We start from the raw sequence: 24558 nt of genomic DNA, 5'->3' as shown, positions 1-24558 counted from the left end.
AAAAGAGGATAATTCACTTTGTTCTTCTTGTTCCTCCGTCATTAAGAAAATTTTATTTTTTTTGTCAAGAACTTTTTCAATACCATCGAACACGGTGACCGAAGTAACATTCGAGAACTGTCTACTGGATTCAATCTTTGTCTCCACATATGAAAAATATTCATCTAAAGGAAGAAAAACATACCTAAAGATGCTTTTCAATGTAGTCCAATCGTCGACGAATTTTTTTCCTTGATCAATGAGTCTCCATTGCATCTCGTTGAATTTTTCATAGACTCTTTTAGACAAGTGTTGTTCGATGACAAAAACCTTATCTTCGTCATGGACTTCTTGGTTTATAAACCAATCTTCCATCTGTTGAATCCATAAATCTATATGATATTGATAATCAAACATAGGAATTTTGGAATCGACATTAATTTTGTTTTGATCTTTTTGATCAACATAGAGTTGTTGTGCATCTCTTAAAGGATCCCAACCTAAACGCGGAAGATTATTCCAACATTCAAGATGAGAAGTATTTAAAAAAAAATTATCTGTTCCCAAATTCTTAAAGCTCTGAATACCAGCTGATGTAGATTGTTGCGGAAGCGTAAAAGTAATGGAATACACCATTGTTATTAAACTAAACTAATGAAATAAAGTTGATGAAATAAAGATAGAAGCGATAAAACGATAAACTTGATTAATAATAAACGATAAACTTGATTAACAATAAACTTGATTCATAATATTCTCTGATCTGAATAACAAGGACATACCTGACTTCCTTTTATAGGAACTTAGAAACTTCTAGATAGACTCAAATTATGATTCCTAAATATCAAGGATACTCAAATATAGAAACTTCTAAACCTAGACTTAGTAGGAAATACCAAAACATGGAAACTCCTAAAACTCTAACCCTAATGGACTCGGTCATGAGGCCCTCTAACTAGTTCGGCCGTGAGGCCCATCTTGATGGTCTCCATCATACTCCCCGACCGAGAACGAACTTGCCCTCAAGTGAGACTCAACAATGCAATCCTTAACTCCCACTTCGAGCGAACGGTGCATTGGGGTCGAAGGACACCCACTTGGACGAAATCACTAGCTTCAATCTCATAGTGCAAAGAATCTTGCAAAAATAAATGTAGGAAAGAAACTTCCAACAAATTGCAACATCTCCCGTCAGCTTTTAATTTGATGAAGAAGACCACAAACACCACATAATATTTTATGGAAAAATCAACCTTGAATTTCTTCACTTGAACGATCTTCCCACGTTCATCTTCGTGTTGCTTATAAACCAAACTCGAATATGGCTTAATCAAATCTAAACTAGAATGAGCTGACCTTTTCAAGCTAAAAGAGGATAATTCACTTTGTTCTTCTTGTTCCTCCGTCATTGAGAAAATTTTATTTTTTTTGTCAAGAACTTTTTCAATACCATCGAACACGGTGACCGAAGTAACATTCGAGAACTGTCTACTGGATTCAATCTTTGTCTCCACATGAAAAATATTCATCTAAAGGAAGAAAAACATACCTAAAGATGCTTTTCAATGTAGTCCAATCGTCGATGAATTTTTTTCCTTGATCAATGAGTCTCCATTGCATCTCGTTGAATTTTTCATAGACTCTTTTAGACAAGTGTTGTTCGATGACAAAAACCTTATCTTCGTCATGGACTTCTTGGTTTATAAACCAATCTTCCATCTGTTGAATCCAAAAATCTATATGATATTGATAATCAAACATAGGAATTTTGGAATCGACATTAATTTTGTTTTGATCTTTTTGATCAACATAGAGTTGTTGTGCATCTCTTAAAGGATCCCAACCTAAACGCGGAAGATTATTCCAACATTCAAGATGAGAAGTATTTAAAAAAAATTTATCTGTTCCCAAATTCTTAAAGCTCTGAATACCAGCTGATGTAGATTGTTGCGGAAGCGTAAAAGTAATGGAATCCACCATTGTTATTAAACTAAACTAATGAAATAAAGTTGATGAAATAAAGATAGAAGCGATAAAACGATAAACTTGATTAATAATAAACGATAAACTTGATTAACAATAAACTTGATTCATAATATTCTCTGATCTGAATAATAAGGACATACCTGACTTCCTTTTATAGGAACTTAGAAACTTCTAGATAGACTCAAATTATGATTCCTAATTATCAAAGATACTCAAATATAGAAACTTCTAAACCTAGACTCAGTAGGAAATACCAAAACATGGAAACTCCTAAAACTCTAACCCTAATGGAGTCGGCCATGAGGCCCTCTAATTAGTTCGGCCGTGAGGCCCATCTTGATGGTCTCCATCACCTTATCTCATGATTCTAAAATTTCCTAGGTGGTTTTCCTCTCAGAGTCTTCAAACATATCCCATGATCTTTCCTAAGTAGTTTTCTTCATTGTTCTAGTAACCAGTCAATAGTTGTAAGGTAATCCTTCTGTAAGTAGTTTTCCGTCCAGTCCATTTGCTCTTGAGTTGTCTTGCTCTTGCATTCTCCGTCGGCTTCAGACTGACCTCGGTTCCAAACCCAACACGAACTAGACACCGTCTGAGTTCTTTGGACCCTAAGAGTAAAAAAAGGAGGGGCACCAGTAGATACACCAAATATTATTCATATTCCACAACCCTGAAATATTTTCATGGATTGCCACTGCCCCAGGTTCATGCCAATCCTATAATCACTTCTTATCCTGTGATCCAAAAGTTAGATTATGAATATATTTCTTTTACCATTGCGAATTTTCGCATTAAAAAATTAGATAACATCTAAATTCGTCAACTATGAGGCGGAGAAGATTGAAACTTTTTCTTTTGCTTTACATGTAACGTGCAACCTCCAATTTGCTTGTTTATGACCTATGTAGAGGCAGCTTCCAATGGGAAAACATTTTCATATGTATATGCATCTAACCTCTAATGTATACCTACATTAAGGTATCTGCAATTGTAAACCCTAATATAAGACTCCACTCCATGGCAAAACATACATAGGCGGTTAAAAAGATTACTCTAGTCTTAATATTTCGAGGACATACACCAACTAAAATTCGGATTTAGATAGAATATATGTAACAAGTACAATCAGAATCACATTTTGCATATCGTGTTTGCATCAAAATTCAAAGGGCATGAATCTCTGCATTCTTGATTATAACCACAAGCACCGAATTTCTGATTCAAATAGATAAAAACTCCAAAGTTCGTAAAAGAATAGCAGAAATATTTTAGTGAAAGAATTACTAGTGACCACCACCATCACCGCCCGTTGAAGCTTCCTTCTCCTTTGTGTAGATACAAGGGAAAGAGCTAGATTTGTGAGTAAGCATTACACAAGAAAAGTATTAAGCATCCTTTTTATCATAAGATATTTGAGCCAAACAAAGATCGTTATAAAATCGATCAATGGAAATAGACTGACATGTTAGGCAATGCGCTTAATATATGGGAGCACTTTTATTCCTCGCCCACTTTAAAGAATGTGTAGGATAAGATCAAGTTGTTGATGCCATCCATTCTGGGATCTGTTTCGAATTCAGGATCGATGTAGAAGAATACCTGCAATATCTAATGAGTGTGAGAAAGAAAAAAAAAAACGTAAACACGGGGAACTATAAAATACTCAAATAGTCATTCTGCCAATAGAAGGTTGGAAGAGTAGTTACAGGCATGTCTATTTGTTCTCCTGGAAGAAGTCGTTGTTCCTCAAAGCAGAAACACTGTATTTTATTGAAATACACGGCAGCCTGAAAAAAACACCAGAAATAATGAGGCTGAAACTGTCACGAACTATAATATGCAGACCAACTTTTCCATGAAATAATGAGGCTGAAACTGTCACGAACTATCCATCATATCAAATTATATATAATATTGTTACAAAAATATATCAAGACTGGATACTGGTTACTTTTGGATGAGAACTAAGAACTGCATTTACAGTTTTACTACAGAAATCTTGTCCGCAGAATTTCTTATGTCATGATTAATTGGCTGTTCATAAAGATAATTGACTTTGACCGATAAGCGATAAACAATAAGCATATAACGACATTTGAAATTCCTAACAACTAAAATCAAGTAGAGATATCAAACAGTGAAGGACATTCGAGATTGCTAACTCAATAAAAATATTAGAAAATTAGGTACCTTCATTGGTGTAACATTGTAAGTTGAGACACCCGTTATAGGAGTTGAACTAAGATTTTCAGCAGTGTAAAATGCAAGGGCACTTTCTCCTGGCTTGACTCTAACCTACATATTACAAACCAAAGCAATAGAGTGAGTTAATAATACAGACAACTAGTATCTGAAACGATATTAATGTGAAGTAAAAGAGAGAACCTCTCTCTGTGTAGGTATGAACTTCCATTGCATTCCATCAGCTACATCAGCATTGAATTGCACCACAAGCTCCCTATAGCAAAAGAAACAAGATGATGAGAATAAATAACATTGTAACAAATAATTGTGCAGAATAGAAAAAATCAGAGATATAAGTTTCACCGGTTTCAAACTAACATGAAAAGACATACTAACAATAACAACAACAACTATTAGACAAGAGTTATATGAACAGGATTACAATACTTATTTTTAGACCTCTTATATTTTAGACCTTGTGGTATTTCTGAGAAAAATAAATCTTTCTAATACTTATTCAACAAAAGAAGTTTTAAGTCAAATTTAACAACCTAAATAACGTAATAGCAAGACGGTGTTTCAGTTCAGACACACCTATCCATGTACATAGTTCTATGAACAGCATTACAATACACCGATATGAACTTATAACAAACAAGCTTTTCACACTATACACCTCAACTTCAAGAATGTACTAATCACTGCCAAACCAAAAAATTTATTACTAACCACTCGAAATTGTGAGAATAGTCCCACACGGGAGAATGGGGTAAATGGGTAACTAACAACCAATAATATAGTGTATAGGTCCTCTCCACTCTTTGCCAATTAGTTTTAAGTTGGACGACCACAAACTGAACATGGTACCACAGCTAGGGCCACACTTGATAGGGTTACAAAAGCCACACGTGCTCCACGTCACCCGAAAAAAAAATACGTGTTAGGCTAACCGCGCCACACGTGAGGGGCGTGTGAGAAAAATCCCACATGGGAGAAGGGCTATCTAGAAATCAAGAATATAATGTCTAGGTCCTCCCCACTCATTTCCAATTGGTTTTGAGTTGGATGACCACAAACTTAACAAAAATCAATAGAGGTTACTTGATCACCAGCACTAAACTAGCGATTAAGTCCAAAAGATCGAATTACTCGAAAGTTACCTCGTAGGTGCAGTTCCATCTTGAGCATGACGAGCAATCTTCTCCTCAACACTCTGCATTTATGGAGACCTTGTCACGAAATGATAAAACTTAGACAAACTATACAAAACATTTTAACTAAACAAACAAAACCCTAATTTTTTATAATGTTACTTAAACAAAGAAACCGAAATTCTAACAAGTAATCAAAACTCACCTCACGTCTTTGAACAGTTCCACCATATCCAGTAGCTTGACAAAACCTTCTATATAAAGGAACAGCTGCATAAGTACAACCCACCATAACACAAACCAATCCAGTTAAATACCAAAGAATTTTTTGTGATTTTCTCTCTCTAACTGCATCAGAAGCAATTTGGCGTCTGGGTATCAACATAATCGGTGAATTACAAAAAGTAGAAGATTTCCCCAAATATGTAGAACCTAAGGATCTTGAATTAATCCTCCCGGAAGACATAAACCCTCGAAATTGAGAACGGAACTCGATTGACCCATTATAATTTGGTAAATGAGCTTCAGTTATTTGACGACTGCAGATTAAAAAATAAAGTTCAAATTTTGATTCACTATTATTTGATCAAAATGGTAATCGAATTGAAGTTTGAAATCGAGAAATAGGAGGTTAATCTTTTTACCTTGCTTGAAATGAGGAAGTATGTGAATTCTTCAGTGAATGGAAGAGATAAATCTTCTTCGAAACCCTAGAAAACATTTTGGAAGATTGGATCTTGAGGAGAGGGTTTTGCAGAGAAGAAGAGTATTTGGGGAAGAAAGGAAATGGGAGAGGGGGCTACTTGGTAACCCAGGAGTCCAGGTAGGTTTCGGTCGGGTTACTTGGGTGGCCTAATGGGTGGGCTTCTTAGGTTGGTACATGGGCAGCCCACTGGGCTTCACTTGATCCCGTTACGACCTCCATCTGTATATCGATAAGGAATATTCAAATCCGTATTCGGTATCCGAAATTTCGGATACTTTTTTAAAATTCGAATACGAATGCGGATCGGATGTCAAATATTCGGATACCCATTGACAGGCTTAAAATGGAGTACTTGATAAGTTACACAAAGAGAACAAATGAATCAATGATGTTGGTTTTCATAGATGTGTTGTTGGTATGGTTGTTCAAGCAAGGAACTAGGTAGTGGACTAGTGGTACTGGTCCAAACTCATTGAAGTTGTTGAAATACGAGACGGACTTGGCAACAAGAGCAGATTAATTACGAGGCGGAACCCAAAGAGCTTATAGCAAGTTGTGAAAACATAGTCGTTGACTCGACAATGCTTACAAAATGGTCTGTCATTTGGGACATGCTCTTGTTTCATGGTTCGAGAGATGGAAACCGTTGGACCTAATAGCTAGTTGCATGAACATAGAGCTCATAGTTATTAGCATTTTTTTAAAAAAATGAAGAGAAACAAAAATTCAATCGTCGACAGCAGGGTTCGAACCTGCGCGGGCGAAGCCCAACAGATTTCAAGTCTGTCTCCTTAACCACTCGGACATATCGACTTGTATATATTCATGAGACCCTTACTTTATTATAACAGATTTGAAGATTGGACTTCCCATCTTCCTCATCTTTCTTGATGCCTCTTTCTTGGCAAAACTAATGGAACACGAGGGATTATCGTGGAAGGAGATTCGCACAAAATAATAGATCAACTAAACAATCGGAAGCTCATTGCACATCTAAACATGCCATTAACAAAATCCTATATCAGTGTGCTTATTTTGAATGCATTTCATTTAGATTTGTGCATAGATCAACCAATGTTACTGCTGATTCTCTAGCCAAATCTTCTAGACGATTAGGTCAGTGTCGAGTTTGGCAAACTATGATGCCTCTTTCTTATCTTAACAAAAAAAATGATGCCTCTTTCTTGGCAAAACTGTATCGGAGTTAAGCTCCCCTTTTGATGCGAATAAATAAAGCAGTTTTAGTCAAGAAAAAAAAAAAAAGATAAATAGAAGTGATAAACAAAGAAAAAGGAACAGAGAATTAATCAAAAAAGTGATCATGTACTAATACACTAAAACTTAATTGACCACTATTGAATTAACTGAGCTATATGCTCAAGTAAGTTCTTACTATTTCTGTCTTCTTCCCTTCTTATTCTGAGTAAATAGTTACTCATTCCTCTTACTGTTTTTTTTTTTCGTATGTCGTTACATTTGGCACTTGATACATCATAGATGTGATAAGTTCGATAACCGCCCACTCAAACAATAACAGAACCGAACCTATAGCCCAACAAGACATGGCCTAAAGCCCAACAACATTATTTACACCCTAGTAATCCCAATTCAAATAACCAAAGATTCCACCTTCTCTAGGATTCGAACTTGGGACCTCCAGTTACTGTTTTTATATTTGAACATATGTAATAATATCGAAGAAGAGATGGATAACCAAGAACGCTGAAGATATGTCACAATAAAAATTATTTGTCTTTCAGCATTCAATGGCTCGCTAACTTTATGTTCCTTCTCTCATCTTCATGTTATGATACTCCGCTTTCATTTGATTAATGATAGCACATTTAACAAGCCTATCACCGATATTATTGTTCATACCGAAATGACATTTTTTGCAACGAAAACGTGGGTGTTCACGCTTGCAAATCTTCATCGATGTTCACCGACTGTCTTCTTCTAATATCCATGGAAAATAAAACCAAAATATATATTGTGACTGCTTCATCTCCAACTCCTTAATTAGTTAATAATCGTTACACATGATTATGATGTTCAAATGCGAGGTTAATTAACTATACCACTAATTAACTTAATTAGTTTCTAGGGTTTTCCTTTCATGCAATGTAATATATACAAAACAAAAACTCATGCAATGAAATACTATTCTTAGTATTCTTCACTTTGAAGGTGTAATATGCTCGGACGCTCACCTCGAAGCTGTGTAATAATCCTCGACGAATAAAGGATTAGTAATATTTGACGTGAGACCACAGACAAAAAAGATAACAAGTATGTCTTATGGGTGTTCTACTAATTAAACATTTCTTCAACAGTATTTAGATACTAGATAACTCACAAAAAAAAAACTGTTTGGTTCTGGAAAAGCAGTTCAGCATGAATAGGAAAATTAACAAGTTGATTGAGTTACTACAAAATCTCAACTCTGAAGTTGTTAAACTTAACGATAACTCAGATGTAGAGAACATGCAAAATAGGTAGCAGCAAAAAGGTCTTCTTATGAAGTCTGTTTTACCTCATCAACTCAAGCCATCGGAAAAGACTGAGAGAATTCAACTTTCAGATCAACCTCGTCTAGTCCATGGTGCTGGTCTTGATGAGCTCCCTGAAAATGATGACTTGCGATCATCACTACTACTACGCCATCTATCACCTGAACCTTGGGGTGGCGGCCGATCATCTTGTCTGCTCCCCCATCGGTCAGGTTCTGCAGCAGCAGGAGGTGGGGCAGCCGCTCCGGACCCATCACCCCTCCTAAACCTGGGTACGTATTTTCCACCAGTTGGGGCAGCCGCAGCAGGAGGCACCTCCACAGAAGCTGCAGCAGCAGCAACAGGAGAAGGTCTTGGAGGAGGTGGCTCAAATGATCTCCCCAGCTGAGTCTCCCTATCCCTTCTCGCCTTCTCTTCCACTTCCATCTCTCTCTGCCTTTGCCTTTCTGCAATCTCATCCAACTTCGCCTTCCGCTCTGCTTCTTCCTTCTTTCGCCTTTCAGCTTCTGCACAAGTCGTTGATATTGCAACACAGATTGTAAAAAAGAATATCTCAACTGTTGGAGACAAAAAAATGGAAGTTTGGAAATGAAAAACAGGAATGTATACATACCCTCTTGCTTTCGTGCTGCTTCCTCTTCCGCCAATTTCTTCTGCCTCTCCTCCTCCGTGATCAAATAGAATATCATCTTCCGCTTAGTCTCCCTCTCTTGCCTCCGGAGTTGGATCAGTTGGCTAATACGTTCCTCTTTCTCTTTCTTCAATCTGGCAAATTCAGATTCTCGCCGACTGACAATTTTGTTCTGGAATACTATCTGCAAAAATGAGAAGAAAAAGAGAGTGCACGGTGAAAACTAGTTGTACAACAAAATCAACAAACACAACATAAGAATGATGCCAAAGCCCGTAATGATGTAAGGCCCGTCCTAACACCATCCATATAGTCCTTCATTTAGGAAACACCCACACCTAATAGCCTAATTCCTCACAGTACAAGGTTTTTCCTTGGCACGGGCCTTCCCTAGACGACGCGAAGCTTCTCCATGGCCAAATCCAGATTAAAGGCCTAGTCCATAAGTAAGACATAGTTTGACGTTATAACCAAGTTCTGGAAGGTTGTCCAAAGCAATGTTTCTAAGTACCTCGCATATGGAACTTTCATCTCACATGAATGAGAAAACATTGGCTTGTCCAAACTCCACTGACATGGGAAAGGTCCCAAAATCAAACCCAAGGTCTACCTATGCCCAAGGAGCACATAACGAGATGGTAATAGACCAACAGACAGATTCCAATCCAAGCGTGATGATCTACTAATAAAAATTGGTTCAAACTTTACCTTGTTCTCCAACATCTTGGACAGCCTATTCTTCTCTTCCAGATCTCCAGCATGGCGCTGCCTGCTTAGCTCAATCTCTTGCTGCAGAACAAGCATGAAACATTCCTTCTAAAAAACTTAAGCAAACAAAATGCGGTAAACATGTAAAATAATATTTATCCATTTTCTTAAATCTTTTTCATATTTAAGCATCTAAAGATGCTGAGTTACATTTTAAAGGGGAACCAACAAACACCGCACCAAAAGATTTGATTAAACAAATTTATTAGTAATTTAGTATAAAATAAGATTTAAGAAAATGGATAAATTTGTTTAAGGAGCTTATGAAGAGAGAATTCTAGAAGATAGACGAATATCAAGACTTACAAGAATTCAATATTTCTATCAAAATGCCAACAAGTGTTTAGTCACTTGGTTGTGCATCTACTTCAAAAAAAATATTTCTACTAAAATATAGTAGATAATAGAAGTATTTGCATTTTCATGGCAGAGATTATTGGATGTGTTCAATCAGAAAAAACACAATACGTACGAGTTGTTCTCGTTCATGAAGTTCTCGGCCTTCCACCTGCCTCTTTTGAAATGCAGCCTCGATCAAGGGTGCCTCCTCTTCTCTTTTAGCTCGTTCCATATGATCCATAGTTTTGGCGAGTTTCTGCAGTTTCTTTTCCGCTTCCTGACGCAATCTTAACTGCTCGAGCATAACCCTCTCCATTACCATCTGTTTGGTCACTTTTTCCTGCAAAGGCAGAAGTGTTTAGTCTTACCCCCAGAGAACATTATAAGACCCTAAAAAGGAAAGTGAAAGCAGTATAAGTATAACTTACTCCCTCTATCACTGGCCTTTTCCCGCTCTTCTTGTTGCGCTTCTCGGTTTCCTGAAGTAACTCTTGTGCTTCTTGGAGTTCCTTTTCCTCTATTTCTCTCTTGATCCTCTGTTCCTCCCTACGGATGTATTCAGAGGCAAGCCTCTTCTGTTCTGCCTCCTCAGTAATTTTGTGAAGCTTTAGCCTCTTAGACTCTTCCTCACGTTCCTTTGAGTAAAAAGAATTGTGAATAATAATGAAGAGTACCATGCTTACATTTTATGTTCGGATACCAGCAGTCCCACAAAGTTGAAACACAACAAATAAATAAATAGTTACCATTTCCAACAGTTGCCTTTCTTGTTCTTCCTTGCGTTTCTCAATTATTGATTTCCTAGCAAGCAGCCTCTTGTGTTCCTTATCCACAACCTCTGCTAAACCAGGTAAAGCGTCACCCAATTTTGAAGCCTTCTTTGCCGGAGAATAAATCAAGGCTCTTGCTTTATTCAAAGATTCAGCAAGCACAGTTAAGTGATCCTTAAGTTTGTCAGATTCAATATCCTGTATAAAAAAAACACCCAGATATGAGCTTCAACCCAGTGGCTTAAAATATGATTTGATGCCTTAAGGCAGTTTGCTTTGATGAGGCAGAACATTGCCTCGAGCTAGCACAACGGAAGAAACCTTGCTTAAAGATCAAACCTAATCAATAATACGATTAATGGAAAACAAAACAAGCAAGAATTAACAACTATAACATCAAATAACCACTGAACTAGTAATCCCTTGAGGCGATATCAAGGCGTTGGTATCAATTTGTAACGTGACATGTAGTATTAAGACGGCTTTTGAAGATGTGAGCCTTCAGTGCCCTTTTAAAGAGTGATTAAACCTAAGTAATATGATTTGTCATTCGACATCTGCAGGTTCTCTACCAATAATCTGGAAGTTCCTATTCATTTCTACATCTGCAAAACTATGTGAACTGATTAAGTTGTTCAATTCCTACTATGAAGGTCTCGATAATGTAATTGCAGCAAACACATGTAAATTGTAAGGTCCAGACTTTTGTGTGTTCAAAAGTTTCGGTGCAATACAAATCCAGTCTGGCTATGCAGGCAGGGCTAAAGAAAGGCTCAGTAAATAATCATGTGAGATATTCTCTAGATTGTCTACGAGTTAACTCTTTGGCTCCTGTTGTTTGCGGAGTGCTCATCAATTTGCAGGAACAGCTCCCTGTACATTTTCTTTTATTAATGTATTCCACGGGATTAAAAAAAATCTTGTTTAGATTCTCTTAGACAAATTTCTGTGCGAGGAAGTGGTTTGCTTACCAAACTACCGAAGAGAACTGCACCCTTCTGATGATCAACTTTCATTGCTATGAAATTAGACTTAATTGCATCAACAGAAACCTTTTCCACAACTGAGAAATCAAAGAATGGGATCATCCTGGATAAGACCTCAATCTTCATTGTTTGATACACCTGAGATACCTGAGAAAACAACAAAAACGGTAGGCACATAGTAGCCCAAGGACATCTACACGTTCACTAAAAGAAGGGCCAAATAATTGAATCAAAAAAAGAAATATAATCAAACCTGTTGTAGTACTCTCAAGGTAGAAACTTTTTCCAGTGATGGAACATATTTTGATAGTTGCACTTCTGGAACAGAAGAAGCTGATGAAAGCTTACCTGCAACCTTGGAAATTTTGCTCAACAAAGGCTGCACTCTTGAAGCCAGATCTAAAGGAAGAAATTCATTTTCTGAAAGATGGTAAAGATCTTTAACTTCCTGAGAAGCACACGATAGGACACCTTTGGAGACCTGCAGATAATTTCAGATTAAGGATGGCAATATAGATAATGCTTTTTCTCAATACGTATAGAACTTTTTTTCCCCATTTAATATGTGGGAAAATCACTAAGTAAATTAAAATTTTATTCTTACCAAGTCAGCAAGAAGCGATGAGCGAGAAAACTGGAGAAATACAAAAAAAAAAGTAATTAGAATTCAAATACAGATCAAATTGGTATAGAAATTAAAACTGGAAATAAAATGAATTACCACTTCTTTGCTTTCACGTTTTAGATCGAGACTAAAGCCTATAAGATTAGCCATTCTCAACTTGCGCTCTTTCTCATTTTCAAGCTCCAAATGAGATGCGCCATAGGAAAGATCACAAGGAGTCACTGCAAGTGCAGCTAGCATAACTGCAGATGCAATTAGTTGCAAATCCTTTTGGGTTAAATTCTTATTGTAAGTCTTTTGAAGCGTGAAGAGTTTGAACCACGCATAGGCATGATAAAGCAGACTATCTGAGACCCAGAATATTTCTGTCAGCTTAGCATAATAAACGACCAACAAGGATGGTTTGGGGGTCTTCTTCACCATGCACATCAAACCATGAATATCTTCAACAGAACGAAAAGCTTCCTGCGCCACAAAATTAGTTAAGAAGGGAAACAATATTGGCCGTGACACAGAATTATATGATATCATGGACATACCTGCCATAATTCAAGCTCAGTTGCAACCTTGAGCTGCTCAAATCTTGTGTCTAAATACAGCTGCAAGCTCTCGGGTGCTGACAGATCAGGCCTGTCTCTCTGATCTCTGTATTTATTAAGATTTGCCAAATGATTTCTGATGATTTCGCAAAGCCTACGGAACTCTGTTGTTCTCTTGTATTGCTTACAAAACTGAAAGGCTCGGTGGGCCGTCATCTAAACAATGATGAAAAAATTATGCAAGTGAAAACCATTATCTCAAATACATCAAGACAACAAACATGAATCGATGGCCTGGTTCGGCTACGAGATAAATATATATATGAACACTGACCATTATATCACGATCCTCCATGTAATTTATCAAAAATTACCTTCTCATTCCAAGAACAATTTAAAAATATCGTGATAAACAATTCAACAGAATCGATATTCCAAGTCAACAAGATTGATTATTGCCTCAACATGGACGGTAATGCTCCAGAAAGTAATAGAATTTGGACATTAGGTGGCTTACCGCATAAAGCGCTTCTAGTTTAGAGTTGTTACGTAGAATCTCCAACACGGTTCTGTAAGTTTCCCAAAGAAATTTGAACCATGGTGTAACTAGTTCACGGTCAGACCTGTCCTTTCCCTTCTCTCCACTGACATAGCTTAGCATCAAGTCTTCGGGTCTTTTATCAGCTTCCAAGTCATCGACATCCAGAGCCTCCTCGAGTGCCTCTGCTTGGGTTCGCGCTTGCTCAGCTTTCTCAGTGGAGAGGTGCAAAAAATGTTTGATCACCTCTTCCAATGAACCGACATTCACTTGTTGGCATACTATACGATACTGAATCAATCCATCTTTCGCAAACCTACCCCTTCGCATTTCTACACAGAGTTCCACATACTTGAACATAATACGTTCTAGTGGCTTCTGCCATGCCCTATACCTCTTTGAAGTGATTAAATCATGAAGAGCTTGTAAGGCTGCTTGTTTCTGTCCAACATTAATCAGCTCTGCAAAAACATTTTACATAATCCCGAATGATAAATCAAACAATATTTAATCAATGTTTTTTTGCACAAAACTTAACACGTCATTCCAAAAATACTTAATGGGTAATAGAAAATGCAACCGATAAAGTCACCAACCTTCAGCACGCTTCAAAGCGTTCTCTGGTTTCGCAAAAGTCGACATGGTATCTCTTTTGGTCACTCCCAAAAAAGCACCTACTAACAAAGATCTGATGCACAGAAAAACATCATCGTTATTTCTAACTTAGTATTAAATACATGGAATAGTCCTCCTAATTCATAAACACATAGTATGACAATTAAATTGCCTTCGACCAAGTATACAAAATGTCAAAGGTCTAAACTTTTGTAACAAAAGCATGACAATTTTGTGGATAATAAAGTATCCGAAACTTCTGGCCACTTCAACCCCTAATCGAACATACTAGTGTTAGATTCTAAGTATTTCATTGGCCGTTTCGAAATCTGGGTTTTTTTTTATCTGTCAATTAGCTACGAGTATCCAACAAAGAAACCAGAACTATCATCGTTCTTATATAAACCGAAATGTAATTGGGGAAAAGCATGAAAAGGGTTAGAACAAGATCGTTATTTTGACATTCCGATATTCAAATCCAGATCCAAACCTGGATAAACGGTGCGATTTCAGAATGTCAAATAGGTGACGAATCAACGTCAGAAGTGGCAAAATCTAACTTACTAAATTTCTACAACTACGAAATCCGTGATATACAATCAACTGTGAGTGAGATGATCAAATTCAATAATTAAAAGTACCTAAAAGGACGAGAAGAAGAAGAAGATCTGGAAGAGAAAAACGAAGAATATAACCTAGGGTTTCATTAACTTACCTGGGAGCAGCTCTCAATCTCTTTCTCTTTGTTGCACTTAGCAGCAGTGGCCGTCGGGTTGAAATGAAGAATATAACCTAGGGTTTCTTTAACTTTCAATTTTGGGGGTGTACTTAGGAGACAAAATTTTAGAAGGGACCAAAATAGTTATAAATATTGTAGGCCGATGAGGACCAATTTTTTGCGGATTATTAATTTACACCTCCTTTTTTGAGGTTTTAGCACATTTATCCATTGTTTAAGAAGTGCTTTGGGGAAAGAAAAATGTTGATGTGGTACAAAGTTTTAAAAGAGAGTTGACGATTTTATCATATTTTTTGAGGCAACAAACGGACACAACATGTTGAAAGTGTCTTGAATATGAGTCGATATCTAATCCGGTGACCCACCAACTCGCTAATATAGAGCCTTAGCACGAAATTCTGGACTCGTTAGCAGGTCTGACTCTATAGCATGGTTGGTGTGCAAGGTAGGATTTATGTTAATGCGGTTACTAATGTTAGCAATATCTATGTAAATTTCGTGAATTAGAAAGAGAGAGGCAGTGATGCGGTGGGTCAGTAAGATTAGGGTTTCAATGATTATATAAAGAGAATCTCTAGAGATATCTTAATGTCGAATTCTCACGAATCCCTGGTGTAATTTGTGTTTCTTATCAAAGTGGAACCATTGCAACATTGTTTGCCGTATGTCTCACCAACCGAACTACGTAAATCTTCTTGTGTTCTATGTGGTTGTTTTTTCTTTTCTTGCTTTATTTGATCTTGTCATAACCCAACCTTCGACCGCCAGCATCACCACCATTTCTCTCATCTGCCCTAAATTTCCCTCTCTCCTTATCTCCCTAATAAATCTCTACCTCTCTCTCACAAACTTTGACTTTGTCTCTTCATCTCCGTTTCGTCTCCCTCTTAAATTTTGACATTCTTTCTCTCTCCTCAATGGTTCGTCTCTTCCTCTCGCCAAAAACCCTTCATTTCGATAGAACAATGAGGATACAGAAAGGGAGAGTCGAAGATTTAGATATAGAGAGAGATCACCCACTTATGTTACTCAATCCTTTTATAATCATAGCTTCATTTTTGGTTTCTTTAGTATCTTAGTATTAGTATGTATAAGGATAATCTTTTGTTCTTCCAAGTAGAAAGACTATGATTCAATAAATTTTATTTTCGCTACTTATTGGAGGTGGTAATTGTCAAACAAAACAAATCTTGAGTTGATTAGGTTCCCAACTACTACGAGGTGGGTACTCATTTGTATCTCCTACTTCCGTGCAGGAAGGCCTACTGTTTTTTGTCGAAAACTGTCCCACTATCATGAGACCCATCAAGCTGGGGAAGTTCCACTCATGAGAAATCAATGGGTATAAATAATCAACTTCGATCATAGGTGAATATAACATGATTCTGGTATAATGTGGGATCAATTCTAGCAAAAAACTGCCACAAAATAAAAATTTCATGAATAACGCAAGAGCTTGATCAAGTTCATCAAGTACGATGCTTCCACTAAAGACACATGAAGGGTGATTTTGCATAGATATTCATATAGAACTATAGAAATCAATCAAAATTTCAGAATACTGCATCACTAGAAAGCTATCTGCAGATTAAATGATTGCATTAACCATTAATTTTGAGAGTGAGATACAAGTTAATTACAAAATTTAAGGTGTATAAATTACCACTTCGAAAAAGAATTAATCGAAGATGTTTCTCAGTACCTCCAATTTAACTATGTAATATAGCTTGTCCTCGAGCAATGTCATATAAACATAACTTCTCATCTAGGAGTTTGCTCCAAACAAAAGAATGAGCATGATAATGGGGTCTACTTACTACGACCTGTTGCCAAAATCGGTACTATTTGAAACCAAGGGTATCATTTTCCTTCCACTTATTGACATACCTTAGGAAAGCCATGGCTGGATTGTTTCTTAGAGGGGCTCGGACTCTGATCGATCGTCGGACTACTGCTTCTTCCGAGGCAAGCTTGGAAGCGATATCTCTTGATCTCTTCTGTAATCCCAAGCTGTAAATAAATTTGTATTTGTAAAAGATGTAAAATAGTCAGTTGGCTATTTGTGAAAGGAAAATGAAGGAAAAAAGAGAATGCAGCACAAAGTTACTCCAGTATACGTAATGGTCTAACAGTGAGTACTTCTCAGTAACTTTAAAATGCATTCTTCATTCCTGAAAAACTGGTATTTGGTCAAGTAAGGGAAACCAACTTCACCACTATTCCTCGCACTCCCAACAAATAAAAAGGAATCAGCGACTTCTGGTTATATTAGATAATGAGTTTTTTTTCTACCACGTGCCATTTGGGAGACTAGTTTAAGTTAGGTGGTGTTCAATTGTTCTTTAATCGAATCTGACAACTGTGTAATTAGTTGTTATACATGCTATTGTCTTTTTAATGGAGTGAGGTCCTAAAACAAGTATTTGTATTCAATGCATTGTTTTCAGCTTATAAAACGAGTCTGCATTTGAGAAGAAGACTTGTTTTAAAAGATCTGAATTTATTAGAGTACAGTAAATGCATAGAAGTACTCAAACTATACAAGTTGTATTCAAATTCAGATTTTTCTTAAGAAAACAGCACCTTCGTGTTTGCTTTTAGTAAGGCAGATTTGAAGTGTGACTCGAGGTCTGAATTAACTCGAGTCAGTTTTAGACAACGGGAGAAAAACTACACCACTTGCACTACCTTAATAGTGTCAAAGTTCACTACGAGTGTTATATATGATCAAGGGGCAGAAGAGGACGGAGAGGAAGTAAGGAATTTCTAATCAAAACCATGTTTTAAACAAAACCAGAGACATATGTTGCTTGTTCCTTCTTTGTCTTCACTATTTATCGAAAAGAATCGACGAGAAAAAGTTCTAATGAGAAAAGTGGACAACATATCTACCTATATGTTCAACAAGAAGTCTAGAACTAGACTTACCATATCCTATCATAGCATTTTTCGAGCTGTCTTTTAAGAGCCCTCTCTCTCTCACCTTTCGGATTAAGTGAAGCCATCAATTCATCAAGCTGTTTAAACATGGTAGAATTATTAAAAGGTTGAGTTCACTTTTAAAGTAGGCTTTTATATGGTAAACAGAAACATTACCTCTTCTTTGGTACTATAGTAGCCCCACAAGTTGGAGTCTGGGTTCTCAACAAAAAGTCGTCCATCACGCCGGAAGAGCCAATACCTGTTATGGTTTTTGTCTTTCCCCAAAGGACTGGTACGGATAATTCGTTTCTCTATTTCACGCTCTAGAAGTTCTTTCTGTAAATAAGCCAGGTCAAATTAGTCGAGTTGGGTAAGAGAGAAATTACGAACAAATAAAGATGGAGAAGAACCATACTCTTTGTTCTTCACTAACATTTTCCTCAGCTTCCGTTGCTTTCACCTTCCTCTGTTTCGCTAGCCCATTATGTCCTTCGTTGCTTGATGGCTGTTTCACATCCTTGCTCTCCCTGCAGAAATATTCATACATATGTCAAGATCATTTTCTTTTACTTCGAACATTAATGCAAATGCCAGTTTTTTTAAAATCGGTACTGTCAATGCTATATATTACTCTACCTGTTTTTCAAAGCATTCCTCCTTGTATATACAATAATATTATCATTTCTTTCATTTTGAGCATCTACATTCTGTTTGTCCTTAAAACCATTCTCACAACTTCGCAACTTCCAGCCATTTTCCAAACTTTGTCCCTTCGTTACTTCCTTGGCATTAATCTCTGTTTTCAAAAGCTTCGCTTCTCTCCTCTTCCTACCCTCCTCTAAAGCTATCTCCCTCTTCGTAGATGCAAGGGCCTGCCGTTGTTCAATATACTCATCCAGCTGGTCCCTAACGGTATTTGTTGCAAGTGCCTGGGTGATCAACCGTCGGAAAATGGTCAATTTAGCATGAGGGTCTAAAAGACCATAGTGACCACGTTTAATTGTTGCCATAGAAGTGCATAATTCAGGTACATCTTGTAGCTCTAAGAAGTCATATAAATACTCCATCCAATTCAATAACGTAATCTGGAAGTCAGAAGCAAAGATGAGAAACAAATTTTAAGTTGAAGCAACAGAAAAAATTACATGAAGTTATATGATAATTTACTTCTAAAAGTTACCTTTGCTTTCCGCTTCTTTTTCTGTATAATTGCAAAATATTCTCCATCTTCTTTGATAAGCAACTGAAAGATAGCTGAATGTGATTCCATAATGAGATTAACATTGCTGTCCTTGTGGCAAATTGCATTATCAAAATCTTCAAGCGAGAATGGTGACAAGTGCAACAACTTGCAAAAAGAAGAGCAAAAATCCCAAGCCATTATAAGATCCCCAACGCAATCCATTTGAACAGTAAAACCTCTAGATGGAGGAGGTCGTTCTCTGAATATAGGATCATCTGAACCAGGCTGCACCAGAAGGTCATCGATTGGGTACCTGGTGGGTTCTTCTGCAAATTTGGAGGAATGTTAAAATTAAAGTTTCGGAAGGAATGTTAATATTTAAGTTAAAGATAAACATCCAGTACTTTCTTAAATATAAAAACAGTTCAAGACATAAATTATGCAATCCATGATGCAGCAATTTTTGGTTCAATCATCCATGTACCTCTCTTAGCTTTCTTTCTCATGGCCAAGCTTTCAGGATTGTCTCTTTCCAGTTCTTTCCTTTTCTGTTTGTCAATTCAGATTGTTTAAACATATTGATAACAAACAAATTACACATTTCAGTAACAAAAGTAAGATATAGTACCGAGATGATATGCCAGCTTCCATTCCTCTTCTGAAAATCAACTGGAGGTTCAGTTGGCACTCCATATTCTCTAGCCAAGTTATCATGAACAACCCATGGAGAACTTTGAGAGGTAGATTCCCTAATGAAAGACTTCAATACATCCCTGTTGAAAGGAAGCTTCTTCCTAACTATATCGTCAGCATTTACTACCGAAGTGCCTGTTAGTTTTTTATCGTTGTCAATCCAAGCCACTTCATAACATATGTCATCAGCATCCTCTAAAATCTTAAGTATTTTGCATGGAACAATAGATCTTTTTTTCCTCGCAAACAACTCCAACCCCTCTGGTAAGCGTTCTTGCAACTTTTTAATTATTGTTCTGAGAAGATCGGTCAAAGTGAGTGCGCCTAGCAAACCACAAGAAATGATTAAACAAAGTAAACATATAAGACTGACGCAGTAAAAATCCGGTACTTGAAGAAAAAGAACTATAATGAAAATTACGCTTTAACACTCAAGCCTGGCCATATATCCAACCACAGAAAGATAAAATGGGTATTGCCGAACATGGTGTACATAGACCACACCTTTTTGTCTCCCAATTAGAGCTGTAAAGGGGGGAGGCTCAGGTATGCCTTTCCTGTCCATTCGCACCACGTTTTGTAGCCCCTACCCACTTCATGAGGACACTGAAGTTTAGCATGGAAGAGCTCTTATTTCTTACATATGCTGGTATTCAGTATAAAGATGACTATAGGGGCGGGTATGCACTCCCTATCCTGTTCGTATCCCCATTTAATTTCCCCAAACCCTCTCCATTAGGGTGTATTCCTAAAGGAGACTCTGCCTCATGAGAATTATTCTAACTCTTAATCACAGTGTAATAAACTTAAGTGTCTTTTAATGAAGAGTTTCTCCAAATGAAGTAATGATATAGGTACATCTAGGTATAAGTAGAAACTTTTTTAGGTTTACACTTCATTTTAGGGTATTGCTAGAGCGTACAATTCTAAAATGGCCAACGAACGTGACAAATCATTTGGAAGTTAAGTACAACAATTTCGTATTCACTTCCGATTTTCAGAATGCAGCCCGTGGAGGTGTGATGCTCCCTTGACTTTAGACGTTAATTCTATATTCACATATTTCATTACCATTTTTCAGTCCTTGTGTTCAGTTGAAAACTTAAACAGATAGTAAGTATAAGAACCACATCAAAATAAATAGCGATGGTTATCGAGATATCGCCTAGAGGGGGATTAAATAAATGAATACAGATGACGATTATGAGGAAAGAACATAAAATTAAGTTGTATATAGAAATCATCATGCTCAATAAACGGGAACGTGTATTCTTAAAGGCACTGGTTCTTACTAAATTGAGTTATACGCAACACAGGTTCCATTAGTTCCTTTGGGAACTGTTGAACCTTCTCAGTTGCACTTTGCTCTGAGATCAAAGCTTCTTCATAGGTAAGATTTGATTTTCCAGTAACTTTACAGGTCCAGAGTCTTCGACGATATAGATTTATTCTGTTCAGATATTCTCTTTTCTACATTAAGGAAAGACAAGGACAGAACAAGTAAAATGGGCGAGAGCAGCAAACTCAACAAGTCAATTTTATGACACACTCTAAAAAGAATTCAATGTGCACCAAAGCTCTGTAAGGGATGGAGTAATATATCATTAAAAGAGTGCAAATAGATAAATTCCTAAAGAAGTAACATGGTTGGAAATGGATACTGATAATCTTTGAATATCTCTTTCGTGAAACGAACTTGAAAAACAAGTTGCTGAGGCTCCAAATCTTTTGGTGGTTCCACCAGGGAAAACGGCTTTCTTTTGAGTAGAGGCATTGTAAGTCAGGCTATGGTCTACAATACCATAACTGCTGGGCAGGGAAAAGAAGAAACCTTATTCATGAAATCATTTCCTGCAAAAATCAACAAATGCTGGTGTCAAGAAAGCAGCCCAAACTTCAAAACATAGACCTTAAATAGGTACCAGTGTACCATCATAAACCGAAACAACATAAAACACCAAAAGCAAATACTCTTTCACTTTGATTATCACGTAACGACGTAACGTTCCCAGCCCACACTAATAAAACAGAAACACGTGATCTGCGTGCAAATACCAAAAGACATTCTTTAAAAATCGTGAGCTGAAGTTGCAGACTTCTGCAACAGAGTTGAAGGGTCTCTCGAGCGGAGGCCTGATACTATAAAAGGATCAAACTGATTTACCTCCAAGTATTCATATTGTTTATGATAATTCAAATATTCAGAATTGCAGTGTAATAGGGAAGTCAAAAAAGCACATCCATTATACTAAATGTCCATAACAACGAAAAAGTAAAGCCAAAACCAGAGCAATTTACCATCAAGAGCTCTATCCCCATGAACTCTAGATGGTATAGATTGCCAAAGGTGCAAGCTGAGAAGGCATGAATGCCCTCCAAACTACATAAGAACAAATATGATTTGAAATCCTTACCTAATAAATCAAACTTGCTTTTTTCATCAGAGTTTTGAAACCATTAGACATCTTCAAAAGTATGATCCTGGAGTAAAACAACAATACAAGTAAACAGTAGAAACTAAAATAGACACATAAACAAACCCTAGAACCCAATTTAAAACACACCAAAGAAAAAAACACACATGAAAAATCTGAATTTCCAATACAAATGCTAAGTTAAAAAACTGATTAACTCACCCAATCAACACTACTTTAACTTAAGAAGAAAGATTTGAACCATAGAAATCAACAAAACTAGTTCTCAAATCAATAAGAATCCTTTCACCGCCTAAATTCCAATAACATTGCAAAAAGATAATCAATTTCGTCAATAAAACTATCTGAATGAAAAAGAAAAGAAATTAGATATTCCCCAATAGAACTTCAAGTTTATTTTTCACCCATTCAACTCGTGAAAAGATTCAAACTGAAGCTCTTTAGGGGGGTAAAACCAATCAAAATAACTTCGATTCCCATTGACCAAATAAAACAAGTACAAACTAGAGAGAGAAAGTGGGTTTTTAGACATTAAACGTGAAATGTGAGATAAACAGAAGTTCGCTATTATGCCGGAAATCCGGTATCGTTTTCTATAAAAAGAGAATCAAAAGAAAGCTCATGCAACGTAGATTCAAGATGTACAAGATCAAAGATGGTTTTACAGAGAGGTTTAAGAGAATAACAGAAGAGACAATACCAGGAGAAAGCTCTGAAAGTCTGAAGGAAGAAACAATGAAACCTCTCTCTTCTTTCTTTCTCTCTCTCTCTCTCTAAAAGTGAAGAAAGAAGAATGCCTTTGTTTCTTCTGATGCGGCCTTTCGTCAGTCCCTCCTTCCCGGACGAAAGTTTTGAGTATTAACGAATATTTCGTCATAGGAGTTTTCCTCAGTGTTACTATATGGATGGCATTTCGAGGAAAATCTTGGCCATCCATTATAATGATATTTTATTAGGGTTAATTTCAATTTCGCTCTAATTTGTGACTAACTCGCCAATTTGACTGTATTACTTTGAGCATGAGCAGTTCTCGATGTGGAGAATGTTGCAACCACCCAAAAAAGATGCTAAAATCGGTGAAAATCGAATCAATGTCGTAGATTTTTCTCTCTTGATGGACTTTGTTTCTCATAATTGTGGTCGTCGATTCAAATTTTGGGTAATTTCAGAATGTCTTTTGTGGATCTATCACTCTTCATTCAACACATACCAAGAACAAATTTCCACGTTGTAGTTTTTAGTGGTCGATCCTTGGGAACGGAGGGAAATGTTGCCAGGACGGAGGACTTTTGCAAAAGAAAAAAAGTTAATCTAGTTAGACCCAATTTACTTTATTGTGTTGGTGGGCAACCTATTTTATCGATCTAAAAGTTAAAATTATTTGTTTTTTCACCCTTGCCTATTGCTCATCTTCTCCACAACCACCATCACAAACCCCATACTAATTCTCCTTCTACTTCTATGTGAATCCCTCAGATTTTGGGGATTGACGGAAAGAGAGATGGTGGTGGTCCGCGATCATTAACGCTTGTCGATCGTTAGTAGTCGGGGGGGGGGGGGGGGGGGGGGGGGGGTCAGTTGTCGTGTTCACATTTGGGGGATTGACGGAAAGAGAGAAGGTGATGATCGCGATCACTAGTGGTCGGTGGTCGTTAGTAATCGGGTTGGTTGTGGTGGTGATGTTGAATAACATGAAGATGGGGAGAGTGTTATGCAAAAAGAGGAAAGATTGAGAAATTCAAAATGAACACCCCTGCCCTATATAGTTCCACCCATCTTCATCTTATTCACCATCACCTCCACTTTAGTGAACACGAATGTTTGAAAAAACGATTTCCTTTCTCGAAGCGGTTTGCTCTGAAAAAATGAAGGGCCGCCTTGAAGAGTAAGCCTTGGTGCTTTTTTTTTTGTTGGAAGCTATGCCTTCGTGCTTGGAAGGCGTACACTAGTTCTTTAAGAAAAAAAGATTATGTCACATTAATGTACAAAGATAAAATATTAGAGTTTGTTTCACTTTGCTACAAAAATATTAAGACTTAACTATTTAAGATACAAGAGATATAAATATTAGTTATTTCTTATGTTTGATAAACATAAATGATGTTTGTAAGTTTTCTTTTTTCCTTAAGTAGATATGCCTCGAGGTGAAGGTCTCGCCTTGAGGCGAAAACAACCCACTTTGCCTTGAGGCAAAAACAACCAGAAGTCATGCTGACAATTTAAGGGCCAAAATAGCGAGTTGGTGACATCCGAGGGCCT

General features: G+C 37.0%; 3 protein-coding genes and 1 non-coding gene across 6 annotated transcripts; all 4 read right to left on the bottom strand.

Moving 5' to 3' along the window:
* Nucleotides 1–3041: 3041 nt before the first annotated feature.
* Nucleotides 3042–6125, bottom strand: LOC147552478 (cytochrome c oxidase assembly protein CtaG / Cox11 family). The gene is made up of 7 exons (XM_086671746.1): nucleotides 5945–6125; nucleotides 5506–5839; nucleotides 5310–5362; nucleotides 4351–4423; nucleotides 4156–4260; nucleotides 3672–3752; nucleotides 3042–3564 (listed from the first exon to the last, which is right to left on the bottom strand). The coding sequence occupies exons 1-7, from the start codon at nucleotides 6019–6021 to the stop codon at nucleotides 3463–3465; spliced, it is 825 nt and encodes a 274-aa protein (XP_086527872.1). The 5' UTR covers nucleotides 6022–6125; the 3' UTR covers nucleotides 3042–3462.
* Nucleotides 6126–6737: 612 nt separating this feature from the next.
* TRNAS-UGA (transfer RNA serine (anticodon UGA)) lies at nucleotides 6738–6819 on the bottom strand. Its single transcript has one exon. It is a non-coding gene; the product is annotated as a tRNA-Ser (tRNA).
* Nucleotides 6820–8305: 1486 nt separating this feature from the next.
* On the bottom strand, nucleotides 8306–15084 carry LOC147552476 (eukaryotic translation initiation factor 3 subunit A-like). The gene is made up of 14 exons (XM_086665676.1): nucleotides 15043–15084; nucleotides 14309–14400; nucleotides 13692–14173; nucleotides 13175–13390; nucleotides 12732–13100; nucleotides 12615–12644; nucleotides 12264–12491; nucleotides 11996–12157; nucleotides 11001–11222; nucleotides 10683–10889; nucleotides 10388–10594; nucleotides 9856–9936; nucleotides 9130–9331; nucleotides 8306–9022 (listed from the first exon to the last, which is right to left on the bottom strand). The coding sequence occupies exons 2-14, from the start codon at nucleotides 14352–14354 to the stop codon at nucleotides 8589–8591; spliced, it is 2886 nt and encodes a 961-aa protein (XP_086521802.1). The 5' UTR covers nucleotides 14355–14400; nucleotides 15043–15084; the 3' UTR covers nucleotides 8306–8588.
* Nucleotides 15085–16648: 1564 nt separating this feature from the next.
* LOC147552475 (uncharacterized) lies at nucleotides 16649–23242 on the bottom strand. 3 transcript variants are annotated; one of them, XM_086665674.1, is made up of 12 exons: nucleotides 23000–23242; nucleotides 22279–22345; nucleotides 21526–21715; nucleotides 21157–21329; nucleotides 19800–20188; nucleotides 19656–19719; nucleotides 19169–19497; nucleotides 18625–19073; nucleotides 18404–18515; nucleotides 18163–18324; nucleotides 17995–18083; nucleotides 16649–17076 (listed from the first exon to the last, which is right to left on the bottom strand). In XM_086665674.1, exons 3-12 carry the CDS (start codon nucleotides 21636–21638, stop codon nucleotides 16908–16910), a joined length of 2049 nt encoding a protein of 682 aa, XP_086521800.1. In that variant the 5' UTR covers nucleotides 21639–21715; nucleotides 22279–22345; nucleotides 23000–23242; the 3' UTR covers nucleotides 16649–16907. The 3 variants fall into 3 exon arrangements, with proteins under 3 accessions (XP_086521800.1, XP_086521801.1, XP_086521799.1); XM_086665675.1 differs by lacking the exon at nucleotides 23000–23242 and adding an exon at nucleotides 22501–22777; XM_086665673.1 differs by lacking the exon at nucleotides 22279–22345 and having other exon boundaries at nucleotides 23000–23214.
* Between the last annotated feature and the right edge of the window lie 1316 nt (nucleotides 23243–24558).

The sequence above is a fragment of the Eschscholzia californica genome, unplaced genomic scaffold (genome assembly GCF_041429995.1).
Source record: "Eschscholzia californica isolate CP2 unplaced genomic scaffold, dmEscCali1.0.p SCAF_3, whole genome shotgun sequence".
In the NCBI taxonomy this organism is placed as follows: domain Eukaryota; kingdom Viridiplantae; phylum Streptophyta; class Magnoliopsida; order Ranunculales; family Papaveraceae; genus Eschscholzia; species Eschscholzia californica.
This window is presented reverse-complemented; position numbering and strand designations above follow the sequence as displayed.

Bases quoted from the DNA above. Each gene is read 5' to 3' on its own strand.
- LOC147552478 (XM_086671746.1), bottom strand. From the start codon at position 6,021: ATGTTTTCTAGGGTTTCGAAGAAGATTTATCTCTTCCATTCACTGAAG. The intron at 5,840-5,944 runs GTAAAAAGATTA...TTTAATCTGCAG, and splicing joins ACTTCCTCATTTCAAGCAAG to TCGTCAAATAACTGAAGCTC. The intron at 5,363-5,505 runs GTGAGTTTTGAT...CCATAAATGCAG, and splicing joins GAACTGTTCAAAGACGTGAG to AGTGTTGAGGAGAAGATTGC.
- LOC147552476 (XM_086665676.1), bottom strand. From the start codon at position 14,354: ATGTCGACTTTTGCGAAACCAGAGAACGCTTTGAAGCGTGCTGAAG. The intron at 14,174-14,308 runs GTTGGTGACTTT...ATGTTTTTGCAG, and splicing joins CGCTTTGAAGCGTGCTGAAG to AGCTGATTAATGTTGGACAG. The intron at 10,890-11,000 runs GTAACTATTTAT...TTTTACTCAAAG, and splicing joins AAAGGCAACTGTTGGAAATG to GAACGTGAGGAAGAGTCTAA.
- LOC147552475 (XM_086665674.1), bottom strand. From the start codon at position 21,638: ATGCCTCTACTCAAAAGAAAGCCGTTTTCCCTGGTGGAACCACCAAAA. The intron at 18,516-18,624 runs GTAGAGTAATAT...ATATTTCTGCAG, and splicing joins AGGAATGCTTTGAAAAACAG to GGAGAGCAAGGATGTGAAAC. The intron at 18,084-18,162 runs GTAATGTTTCTG...ATGTTTAAACAG, and splicing joins ACTATAGTACCAAAGAAGAG to CTTGATGAATTGATGGCTTC.